Here is a 13,435-nt window from a genome sequence, read left to right on the forward strand (position 1 = left end):
TGTAGGGCAATTAGTGACTGAAATATATAAATATAACTGTCAAATGCCAAAAGTAGGTCACAGTGACCTACTTTTTGGTCGATACACTCCGAAGACTCAAGATGCATCAACTGACAAAGTTTAATGATTGTAGGTCAAATAGTGTCTGAAATATAGTAATTTAGCTGTCAAATACGAAAAGTAGGTCACGGTGACCTACTTTTTGGTCGACACAAACCGAAGACTGAAGACGCATCAACTGACAAAGTTTGATGATTCTAGGTTTTACAGTGCCCAAAATATGCATCTAAAATTGAAAATGTGAAATTTGAATATTTGCAAAATTCAAAAAGTAGGTCACTGTGACCTACTTTTCTATAAATATGTTTCAAGGCCTCAAGATGCATCAACTTACAAGATTTGATGATTCTAGACCTCTCGGTATTTGAAATAACAACTTAAAATATATCTATAAATGATAAGCCATAAAATTCAGAAAGTAGGTCACGGTGACCTATTTTTCAGTTGACGCATTGTAAGGTCCCATGATCCACCAACTGACAAGTTTTGATGATCATAGGCTTCAAAGTGTCCAAGATATGCATCAAAATTAATTTTGATTTCATGTAAAGAATATCTATGAATCGGAGACAAAGATGGACATTTCTTACATATGAAGACAAATTGGTGTTTCTTTTATGAAAATAACAGCAAGAAACCCTTTAACCACATCGCTCACTAAGTTACTATGGACCAGCATGCTGCTCTTCAGCTATTGTATTTTTTACAATATATTTCCTCATCAATAACATTGGACTCCAAATTGTGGCCCCAACCTAGTCATGATACAATGTCTCAAGAAATAAATTATGCTATGGAAGATGTTTCCCTATATATTCCCATATACAACTTTGATTCCATATCGTGGTCCCACCTTACCTCCCGATGGTCATGATTTGAGCATTTTTGATCTGCACTACCTGGGGATGCTTGCATACCAATATCAGTATTCGTGATCCTGCTGTTATTAAGAGGTTTTCCTGTAGATTACGATGTAAAACTTGATCCCCAAGGTTTCCTCACTCTACTCCCAGGGACCACAATTTCAACAATTTGGAATCTGTACTACCTTGAAATGTTTTCATATTAATATGACTAACCATGCCCTATGTTGTTATTGAGAAAAATTACAAGTGATTCATCCTATTTATCACCATGGAAATATGGACCCACTATTGTGGGCCCATGTTGTCCCCAGGGAAGTATGATTTGAAGCTTGAATCTACACTATTTCAGGATAATTCATATGAATTCAAACTTGTTCAAGCTTAATGGCTCTTACGACGCTTTTTGAATGCCCCTGTGTGTTCGCCATTTCTTGATTATCTCCCCTTGGGCAAACCGTATCCTTTCATTTCAACAAAATTAAATTCCCTGGACCTAAGAATGGTTTCTGTCAAATTTGATTAAAACTGGTCCATTGGTTCTGGATATAAAGATTTTCAAACGATGCCACATTTTTACGAGTTCTTGATTATCTCTACTTAAAAAGGGGGGTTGGTACTTCAATTAAACCAACATGAATCATCTTTACCCAAACATGTTTTGTGGCAAGTTTTGTTTAAATTAGCCCTGTTGTTTTGGAGAAGAAATCGTCACTGCTTAAAGTTTACGGACATTAGGACAGACACCAGACAAAATGTGATTATAATAGTTCATTTGGGCTTTTAGATCAGGTAAATTAATATACGTAATGATAATAACATTGTACAGTACAGATTACAACATAAATGAGTGCACAGTTACTATTTAAATTAACACACATATAATTAATTTGTGACTCGGTATTTGTCATGAAACATGAACCAAAATAATGAAAAGATCTTAAAGAAATTCAAATGAAAAATAAAATCTCAAAACAGAAAAATTCATCTGAAAACGAAGTAAATTAACATAACAAACCATCATTTATAAAGATACACATTTGTTATTGAAAATGGATTATATTAAGGAGAAACAACACATTGTAATAATGACCGACTTCCTTTTGAAACTTGAATGAAAATATAGATCTCCTTTTAAATATATTTGTCTATATCGTGTTGACTGTTGATCTGTGGTATAATCATGATGACTGTAGATCTACCGTCCGTTGGTTTGAGTCTAGTGGTGGTTTTAGTTGTTTTTTTTTTTTTTCAGACTGATTTCTACTTCATTTGTAACTAAGTCATTTCAGATGTGTCATTCCTCCTTATATAACATGTGAAATACTGGATATAAAAACAAAATATCATTCAGGATTTTTCCTCGTCTATGAATCGTCTTCTTTCCTCCGTATGATATAATTGTGGAACGTATGATACAGAGAAACATTATAAAATTGTAACACATTGGAAATGTTTGTACCACATGGAGATCACTACGTCGGTGTGTATTGCAATCTACGTGTGGATTTCATGCATTCGGATTTCGCATTTCTGTGTAGCAGGTATAGACGAAAAAGCTCTGGATCAAATAATGCTTTTAATCTGTAACGAAATACGGTATAACTATATATGGAAGGCGAAGATAACTCCCTTAAGGAACACAAAATAATGAATTGAGTAAAGATGGACCCCTGTATATAGCAGAGGTAGGATTATGTGTCAATGAGTAATCATCTCCTGTAGAATATTTTATTATCGTTGGGTTAGGTTTATACAGACCGCCAGGTTATATTTGGTTTCCTGGTTGACAGTCTGTTATTCTGTTATGTTGGGTTTCATTTTCTCGTGAAATTCTTTTACTTTCTTTTTAGGTATAGGTGTATGTTTATAAATCGATCAGTCAATTACTTAGACTTGTGTTTGCGGTTGTGAAATGCTTAAATTGTGGCTCATCCAAACGCATTTCTGTTATTTACCACCCCACAATGGGAGTAACATAAAACAATAGAACACTATCTAACGTGGATTTGGGCTATATTTCTTCGTTCGACCGTTCTAATGGCACTGTTTCACAATAAATACAAGACGATTTAAACATAATTAATATAAAAAATCGTCTTCATCATAGCGTCTTGACAAAGATATGAAGATGACGTTTTACTAGTCGTGGCGACTATTATTATAACAGTGAACAGGGAACTCCTTTGACACAACATTGTCCAACTATTTGAAGAAAGAAGAGACCCATGTCTGAATATACGAGACTTATAATACCTAATATAATAAAATAATATTGGAGAACATTTTAGAATTTTGTCAAAAGCTTGAAATGAAGTTCCCCATTCTTAATTATCATGACGCTCAGGGTCATAGCGGCGAAGGTTCAATTTATATCGTGCCAAAATTACTGTGACTCGGGACACCCCCCCCCCCTATCTGACGTCATTTTTGAATGACCAGTGACTTTACTTTCTAATACTAGACCCTTAGAAAAAGAACATTCACAACATGTAAATTCTGTTTTCTCGTCCACTAAGGTTTCGATAACAAACTATAGTGAATTTAAATGCAGAGTGTCAGTCCTTTAAACTCCTATTTACGGAAGAGTTCATTGTGAGATAGGTTTCCTTACAATAAACATCTTTGTTATACAATGCATTATAATTTTGTTGTCTTTTTAACGAAGACAAAACAATATTAAAGCCTTCAGTCCGCTAAGGTAAGCCTCATTTTTGGTGTCACATAAATGCCTTTGTTATTTGGTATAATGTTCACTCTACATTTCTTAACAAACTTTGAACTGTTAAAAAGACACCACAGAGAAAATTGTGGAAATATATAAATGTTAGTAGTGCCTCTTTAAACCCCAACGGGCTCTAACACTTTGTAAAGCAGTATGACACATATGTCTACAATAGAGGTTTCAGTTCCCTATCTTAATTACCGTTTGAGGAGATCTATACACAGAATGGTATTTAAAGTCAGAAAATCGTCATTTTCCTGAACCAAAAGTTATCCAAATTTGAAAAAAGAAATAAAGTTTATACTTATTTTGTATTGCCTATAGGAGTTATGAGATTGGTCACTATTCGTTATCTTCACCTTTCATACAATGTTTAATGATGTCTGAAATTTTGATGAAAATAGAATGAATAATATGTGTTACAGAATTTGTAAAGAAAAGAAGAACAAAATAGGGGAAAAAGAATCATTTGAAGATCAGAAATGAACTGAAGACGGAAGGCCTTCATAATAATAATTATAGTATTGTAAATGTTGATAATAACAAATATTATTATAATGCGGATAATAATCAAATGAAACTGAGTAAATAAAGTGTCCCAAACATAATTTTAGGAGAATCGAACCACACAACAGACGGGTTTTACATTAGAGGTTAACACTGTAAGTGATGCACATATAATCATCCACTCGTGTAATCCTTTAGAAAGGGAGAGCATTAGAGGTTAACACTGTAAGTAATACACACATCATCAGCCACTCGTGTAATCTTTTAGAAAGGGAGATCATTAGAGGTTAACATGTACGTGATACACACACCATCAGCCACTCGTGTAATCCTTTAGAAAGGGAGAACATTAGTAGGAGCATTCCTAACCCTTAACGCAATCAGTATTACATTTCCTTTGCGACTGGTAATAATAATACAGTAAATCATGATTACAATGAACACGCTTATAATGAATTCACGCTTACAGTAAACACGGTTATAATTAACACGCTTATAATCAATTCACTCTTACAGTAAAAACGGCTATAATTAATGCACCTAAAATGAATACACGCTTACAATAAAACATGGTTACAATGGACACATTTATAATGAATTCACACTTGGAGTGACTTTCATTCTCTGCAGATCTAAAACATATCGAATTATTGGATATAACAAACTACGTAATAAAGAATAAACATTGTTCGTCCTCCAGTACTTTGCTATGCAGGTGTCATACATTCACGAAATTGAGCATTATTTGATTATTTAGTGTAATTTGCTTGCACACTGTTCGATGTGTTTTGAGCGCTTCTGGTTTTCATGCACATATAAACAACAACATTGATAAAGTGACATTTTTTTTATATATCAAGTTCTTCATATTCATACCTGTATCAATATTGTCCTCTGGCACTGTGTCAGGTGATACTAAAGAATAAAAATTGAAAGTGCATTAAATGGGCATGGACACGCTTTGAGCTGAAAGTTATCAAATTTTATCTTTTCCATTTCTAACGCCAATAATAATAAACCAAAATAGTTTTAATACTCAGCAAAAAAGTTGAATGTCAATTATCGAGTTACAAGAGACCTACATAGCTGACAATTCTTTGTTATGTAAACAACACTCATGTAATGTATTTGTTGATATAGGTTGAATATACTAGTAAAACTTTCATTTAAAGTAGATTTTTTCAATTTACAAGTTACGCATCTGAGTTAAGGCGTTCCCCATAATTACCAGTATTGTACATACATGTACTTTACCGTACTGACACATTGCATGACGTCATAATGAAAAATACGTCATGGCGAAGGGCATGGCTTACATATCTACAGTCCTTTTGCAGTTGAAAATGTCAAAATATATTTTCATTATTTACCACCGCTGTCAAACGATAAACAGCAATCGTGCAAAATTTTCTGTCAAAAATGGTTACATTAATTCTCTTTGATATTGAAATAGTTTCAATTTCTTCGATATATAACATAAATGCTAAAGTAATATCCATTTTATATTGTGATCTTGATATCGCCCATAATCTGCACGTATAGTGACTTTCACAATTGACTCATTTGTATAAGCAGGGTTTCCGTGCATAAAAAAATCATCATCGGTAAGACACTCTGAGGTTTTTGAGTGAAAGATGTTTGATTTATGTGACATGTGAACTTCACTGCAAAAGGAAAGTTAGGGGTGCAAGTTGTGTCTTCAACAGAAAACATGTTTTTCAGCCTAGATTCAACTTCGTATATGCAAATATCGCTGAATCCAAAAATTAGACATGTTACAAGTCATAAACTTCTTCCCAACACTTTTCAAATTAAGAAATTAATATGCTTTTAAATTATTTTAACTTCAACTTGCATTGATATCTGGATACCGAGCCGATGGAACGATTTATACATAGATGATATGATTTTATCTAGGTGTTTGATCACGTGATACACAGGTGATGTAGAGACTGTCGGTTTGGTTAAAATGTATAGAAGATCAATATGCACATAATGATATATACATATTGTTTTCGTATAAAAGAATTGTGTTTACAGAATGTGTCAAAGATTAATCTGTTTATTTTTTTTCCCTGACATATTTCTATGGCCCTACTTAACACAACTTCGTAAATCTGAACACAATGAAACATTTTTTAGTGTTTGTCACGTTTCATTTTGTTTTGTTTTTTTACATCATATTGTCTTCGAAGCAATGGATAATGTAAACAAAACCATGGAACAAGCCTGGTTTACATAATACACATTTGTGAGTGATGCCTTTTACTTTCACTTAAACGCAACGGCTGGCATTCAAATATTTGCTGATATTTAAAATCGCCTTAGTTAAACATTTTAAACATTAAAAATTCGGGGGGGGGGGGGGGGGGTGGAAGATTTCATATCGTTTCCACGCCTCTTTAAATTTTGCTATGACTCCTATATTTCAAGATATGATAATCAATTTCTTGTCATAATAAACTCACCAGCTTTATACAAATTCTTTATGTCGCGTTTCATCTGTTTTATCTCTTGAAGAATCTGAAAATATACGAGATTTAGCATACAACACGGCATCGTGAGGGATACAACAAATGGCAACTGTTTATTTGAGTTTGTTCATTTTATGATTTCAGTCGAAACTCTCTATGTATGCTAAACACCTTGTATTTCTCGAGTTGTCGGACAGGGAAATTCATTCCAGACTTTCCTCGTAACAAGGCAAACCACGTCAACACTGTTACCGAGACCGATTTAGTGCTTAACGCTTTATTATGAAAAGTATATTTGTCTCCGTTTTTGTTGTATTTTTCACTCTTTATTATGAATGCTAACGCATGAATTGAAATATTTATCTTTGCCCAACTCTCTATGTTGTATTGTTTATTGAATTTACGCATGCGCCAAGTGTTAGGCTGCAAATTCTTTCAAGGTCTAACATATGCTGGATTATAAGTGAAATAGTGACGTCCAGAGAAAGATTTTCAGGACAGATGCTCATAATCGCATAAAAACAATGTTGATGAAATTTACTTTTAGAATGTTGATCATATTTGTGAAATATTTTGGTTCAAGTGGATTGAATGACAACAAAGGAACTGGTTTCAGTTCAGTGAGTGTTGTGATTACGTTCTCGGGGAATATAATGGATAATCAAATTCAATCAACAGCCCTACGTTACAGTGTTGAAGAACTGGTGAGTTTTCGCTCAATGCCCAGGCAATTAACTTTACGTGAACAAGATCTTTTAGCCAGGTTAAAACGATTTGGAATTTTGGGATAGAGAGGTAAACGTTCTGGTCGCCATAGAGGAGGCCGTAAAGACTAGGGTCAAAACGGTGGAATCTTCAGCAATATTTCGTATCCGAAGATGTGCAATACATTGAACAATCTGAAAGAGAAGGTAAGTGCAATTACGCTCAATTGCCGATCTTTAGTGAATAAGGACGTTAGCATCGGTCAGTTGTTAACAGAGGAAAAAGTGGACTTTGCACTTCCTACTGAAACGTGGTATTACGATGACAAGCAGCATCAATCTGAAACGTGTGATTTAAATCAAAACGGTTACAAAATCAGCGTAGCCAATCGGTAAAACAGAATCGGTGGCGGTATCGCGATAACATGTCGAACTGGTGTGATATTGCGCAAGATGAAATCTGGTGTGAATCGTTGTTTTGAATAAGGTATATGGAAATTAATCTTCAAGAACATAACATTAAATATAGTCGGAATTTATAGACCCCCACCCATGTCGATGTCGGCGCAATTTGTTACAGAATTATGTCTGTTCGCGGAGGAAATTATACCAAACTACTCAAATTTATTGATCCTGGGTGATTTTAATTTGTATATTTTAATGAAGACGTCGCTGTAGTCTCAGATTTTAAGGATTCACTTTTCACAATGAGTTTAGAGCAGCATGTCAACTTCAGTACACATATCGGTGGAAACACCCTTGACCTGGTCATCACGAAAGTAATCAGTGGTATAGAAATACGATCTTGTCAACTGGGTATATTTATCTCAGATCATTGTGTAGTCAAAATCATTATAAACGTTAAAAAGGAAAGCATCAAAAGTAAAAAGGTTTCTCGGGGATTTTTTAAATATATCGACAAGTCAGCGTTTGGGCAGGATTTAAATGAAATATCGATCGAATGTGAATATGTCAATGGATTTGTAGAGCATTTTGAAATGGAAATCGGCTCAATCTTAGATAAGCACGCTCCTATAAAGGAAAAAACCAAAGATCATCCGAGAACCCAAACCGTGGTTCACCGAAAATATACTCCATCTGAAACAACATAATCAGTAGGAAGCAATGAAAACAGTGCGGAACACATACAGTTATGAACTTTGTCGTGAGAAAAATAAAACCCTTAGTGAAAAAGTCCTGAACTGCAAAGGAGATTCGAAACAACTGTATCAATTAGTTGCTGAACTTACTGGTACTAAGTCCATCAACCCTATTTCCAATGAAAATAGCGATAGCGTGCTCGCGGAGATATTTGCAGATTATTTCAGAAACAAGACTGACACAATTAGGCACTCATTACAAGATTTCAGTATTTTTGAACATCTTACTAAAGATGTGCCACCACTCGATTCTTTTCGGGAACTATCGGATGACGAAATAACGAAACTGATTGGTGAACTACATACGAAATCATGTGAATCGGACATTTTACCAACCAGTGTTCTAAAATTGCATTTACAGGAATTGTTACCACATATAACTAAACTTGTGAATCTATCGCTGAGGCAGGGTGTTTCCCCGTCAAAATGGAAACAAGCTATCGTTAAGGCCTTTGTTAAAGAAGGTGGGTCTTGAACTGGAATACGCGAACTATAGACCAGTTAGTAATTTGCCGTTTCTGTCAAAAACCTATTCAAAAGCCGCTTCATATAGATTAAACCAGCATGTTAATGACCATGAACTCCTTCCAAAAACCAGTCTGCATATCTCCGTTTTCATTCTTGTGAATCCGCTCTGTTAAGACTCGTGAATGACTTGTTAGATGCAATGGAGAAACGGGAAGTTACGGCTCTCATAACGATCTATCTCAGCGCCGCGTTTGATACAGCGGATCATTAAATAATCATTGATGTGCTAAAAAACAATACGGTGTTACTGATTCGGCTTTGACTTGGGTCGATTCATACGTACGGCCGCGTAGTTGCCGAGTGTGCGTTAATTATGCGTCTTCATCACTGCGTCAGTTACAGCGTGGTGTTCCGCGGGGGAACTGCTTAGGTCCATGTTTGTACCTTATGTATGCGGGTACATTGTTCAACGTTATTCCTCCGACAATTTCAGTCTATGGGTTTGCAGATGACCATACTGCAAATAAACGGCTCAACCCGGCCTCCGTTCACAACGAAACCAAAGCCATCCGATAATTTGAAAAATGTGCTGAAATCATTAACGATTGGATGAATGCAAATGAACTGAAAATGAACAAACCAAAGACCGAATTAATTTTATTTGAAAACAAGAGGCAACTAGATAAATGTAGCACAAAAGCTATTAACATTAATGGTGATGAATTGAACCAAAACGTTATATAGGATACATAGGTGCATATTTGGATGAAAATCTCAATTTTAAGGAACGTATACAAAGGAAATGCCGAACAGCTATGATCATTTTCTTAGGATTAAAACTATTCGCAAATATTTGACAAAAGAAGCTACAGAAATTTTGGTTTTATTTTTAGTAATTTCTCATTTTGAACTATTGTAATGTGATTTTATACGGCATAGCACAGACTGAAATATGTAAAATGCAAAGAATGCAAAACATGGGTGCGAAAATGGTATTAATTCGTAAGATATTTGACAGCTCTAGGGATGTTCTCATTGACCTACATTGGTTATCTATCGATTCTAGAATATTATTTAAATTATTGACCTTCATGTATAAGTGTCGTGTGGGTGAAGCACCATTGTATTTGAGAAAACTTTTAACGGAACAGGTATCAAATAAAAAGTTGCCCTCCGCTCAATCTTCGGAGAGTTGCTACATTGTTCCTTTTAACAGGCGTATAATTTTCAGCGATAGGAGTTTCGGAGCCATTGCTCCGAGACTGTGAAACAGTTTACCGGCTGAAATAAGACAGTCCAAATTTTTACATACTTTTAAAGCAAGATTGAAAACACACTTGTTTAGACAGTTTTAATGTACATGTCTTTAGTTTAGTATATGTAAAGTGTGTTTGCATGCATATGATGTATTGTTTATTCTTTTAAAGCTTTATATATTATACATGTATAACGCCATTGGATACTTTGTGTAAAATTAGGCGTTAGATCAAATAAAAACAGCTTACGTCTCAATTTCAGTTTATAGGGGTTATGAGAATGATCACTGTTCGTTATCTTCACCTTTTATTTATCTAGAACATCGGAGGGACGCGTTGCACCTGTCCACGGAGTCATCCGACTTTTCTATAATTGTCAGCAGAGAAGTATTCAATAAGAACAAACAAATTCTGAACGTTTGAGAAGTATTCAGTCAGAACAAATAAGTTCCGAACGTTTAAGAGCATTCAGTCAGAACAAAGAAGTTCCGAAGGTTTGAGAAATATTCAATACAAGCAAATAAGTTCTGAACGCTTGAGAAGTATTCAACAAGAACAAAGAAGTTCCGAACGTTTGAGAAGTATCAAATAAGAGCAAAGAGAAGTTCCGAATATGTGAAAACTGACCTTCGAGGTTCTTCCGTCTATGTTGACTGTTATTCTCTTCTGGTTCTTAATCTTCTTTTGGATGACCTGTGTAAGAAAACACTAATTATTGAACTGGCATTTAACACGTCAGTATTAATCATTATTTCTACCCTTTATGTATTGGGGTTTTTTTTGTTCGCAGAAACTGGATTTTATCCGGAATAAATTGAGATTCCTGTGACACGGACAGGATTTGAAAATTGTAGTTATGCTTTCTTTTAAATAACAAAGGTATTTCTAATAGTCAGGAATAATTTGAATTTTAGTTGTTGTGTTGCAAAGTGAGATACACCACTCGTGTCGTGCCATGCTTGATTACAAATGGACATTGCTTAATAGAACATATCATATTTGAACAAACTGAGATGTGACAAACACAAGAAACTGTTTAATGATGTTTAGAAATAACTTGTGATTTGAAAAAAAACAACTGCTTTGAACGAATAGTTTACTAATATATGTAAACGTGACACGAGCTTTACGTACGATGTTTCAACACTCATATTCCGACAATACTCACCGTTAGTTTATCTTCGTCTGTTACTTCCAGATCGCTAAAAGTAAAATGTATATAAACTATGCAGCATATATAGGGATATATCACATTGTTAAGCAAGAGGTTCATGGGTCACATTGCTCACCTGAGTCAACTTAGCTCATATTTAAAGATTTTCACTATATATTTGTATGTAAAACTTTGATCCCCTATTGTGACACCAACCTATCCTCGGGGGGGGGGGGGGTATAATTTTAACAAACTTGAACCTGCACTATGTCAAAGTAGTATTCATGTAAATGTAAACTTCGCTGGACCTGTGGTTCTTAAAATAACGATTTTGAAATATGTCCTTCTATATTTGTATGTAAGACTTTGATTCCCTATTATGGCCCAATCCTACCCTGCGGGCCATAATATTAACAACATTTAATTTGCACTATGTCTGGAATATTTCATGTACATTTAATCGATTCTGGCCCACTGATTCTTGAGAGGAAGATTTTAAAAGTTGTCAATGTATTTTCATTGTTTAGGTATTGTATTTTTGGAAAGGGACGTGACCATCAATGGATTCCATTTTGAAACAATGCTTGATGTCATCATGTGCAAAACTGAAAATTACCCGATGTTATATCCATTCAAACATTTCTGAAAATTGCCCCGATGTTATATTCATACAGACATTTATGAAAATTACCCCGATGTTATTTTCATACAGAAATTTATGAAAATTACCCCGATGCCTTGAGGGCAGCTTGTCCCTCTGCTTCTCGTGTTGCCTTCAAATTCAAGTCATAGTTTGTGTCGTACAGGAATACTGAAAAAGTAGAATTGTAAAAAGCATGTGATGAGTGTTCGTTATCTTCACCTCTCATGTTACTACCAATGTTTCTTTAGAAGAAATCGTAGTGGGACTGATGTCGACAACATCACATGGAGGGTAAATATAACGCACATCATACAAGTAATACATAATTAATAGTGGAGCAAACACAGACCCTTGGATATTGCAAAGGTGGGATCATGTGCCTAGAAAAGTAAATATTCTCTGTCGACCGGTTGAACATACCGTATCGTATGAAAGGTTTAAATGGATATCGATTTCCTCAGTAGCATTCATTAGTTAACTATTTCCGAACGAAATACTTTATACAAGGTGAAGATAACGAACAGTGATCAATCTCATAACTCCTACAAGCAATACAAAATAGATAGTTGGGCAAACACGGACCCCTGGACACACCAGAGGTGGGGTCAGGTGCCTAGGAGGAGTAAGCATCCCCTGTTGACCGGTCACACCCGCCGTGAGCCCCATATCCTGATCAGGTACATGCATTTTGAAACCTCCATTGCTATAGCTTTACCTTATAAAACATATATGATTAGTGTTTCTTTCTGTAATGATGGTGGTCTAACGTTGATGATTTGAGCAGTGTAACATTGATGTTTAAACATGTGTTACACATGGAGATCAGACAATTCAATATATGTGGCTATTAAGTAAGAGTATTCTTGATATATATTATTAGGTGTATATTAACTGTTTACTTCAGATATACCTAGTCTTATATATGTATACAATAAGCATCAATATTTCTTTATCTTATGAGGTGTATATTAACTGTTTACCTCAGATATACCTAGTCTAATATATGCATACAATAAGTACCAACACTTCATTATCTTATTAGGTGTTTATTAACTATTTACATCAGATATACCTAGTCTAATATATGCATACAATAAGCACCAACACTTCATTATCTTATTAGGTGTTTATTAACTATTTACATCAGATATACCTAGTCTAATATATGCATACAATAAGCACCAACACTTCATTTTCTTATTAGGTGTTTATTAACTATTTACATCAGATATACCTAGTCTAATATATGCATACAATAAGCAACAACACTTCATTATTTAAAAGTCTCTTTTTACATGTACAGTTGTGATATTTAATTTGTTTATCTTTATAGGTGTAACGATAACATGCTCAACGCACAATGTTGATATATTGACCGATCTAATGTTAACATGTTGACCGGTCTAATGTTAATATGATGAC

At 34.6% G+C, this 13,435-nt stretch overlaps 1 protein-coding gene across 2 annotated transcripts in view; it reads right to left on the reverse strand.

The window, feature by feature from the left end:
• Positions 1-612: 612 nt before the first annotated feature.
• LOC125661033 (uncharacterized) overlaps positions 613-13,435 on the reverse strand; it is a 67,048-nt gene continuing 54,225 nt past the window's right edge. The window contains exons 35-40 of one of the 2 annotated variants that reach the window (XM_056148065.1): positions 12,100-12,181; positions 11,386-11,419; positions 10,845-10,910; positions 6,624-6,678; positions 5,032-5,070; positions 613-2,507 (exon numbers count right to left, since the gene is read on the reverse strand). In XM_056148065.1, coding sequence (XP_056004040.1) covers positions 2,503-2,507; positions 5,032-5,070; positions 6,624-6,678; positions 10,845-10,910; positions 11,386-11,419; positions 12,100-12,181 — 281 coding nt within the window. In that variant the 3' untranslated portion in view covers positions 613-2,502. The remainder of the gene's footprint in view (positions 2,508-5,031; positions 5,071-6,623; positions 6,679-10,844; positions 10,911-11,385; positions 11,420-12,099; positions 12,182-13,435) is intronic. The other variant, XM_056148066.1, reaches the window with a different exon arrangement.

The sequence above is a fragment of the Ostrea edulis genome, chromosome 8 (assembly GCF_947568905.1).
Source record: "Ostrea edulis chromosome 8, xbOstEdul1.1, whole genome shotgun sequence".
NCBI lineage: Eukaryota > Metazoa > Mollusca > Bivalvia > Ostreida > Ostreidae > Ostrea > Ostrea edulis.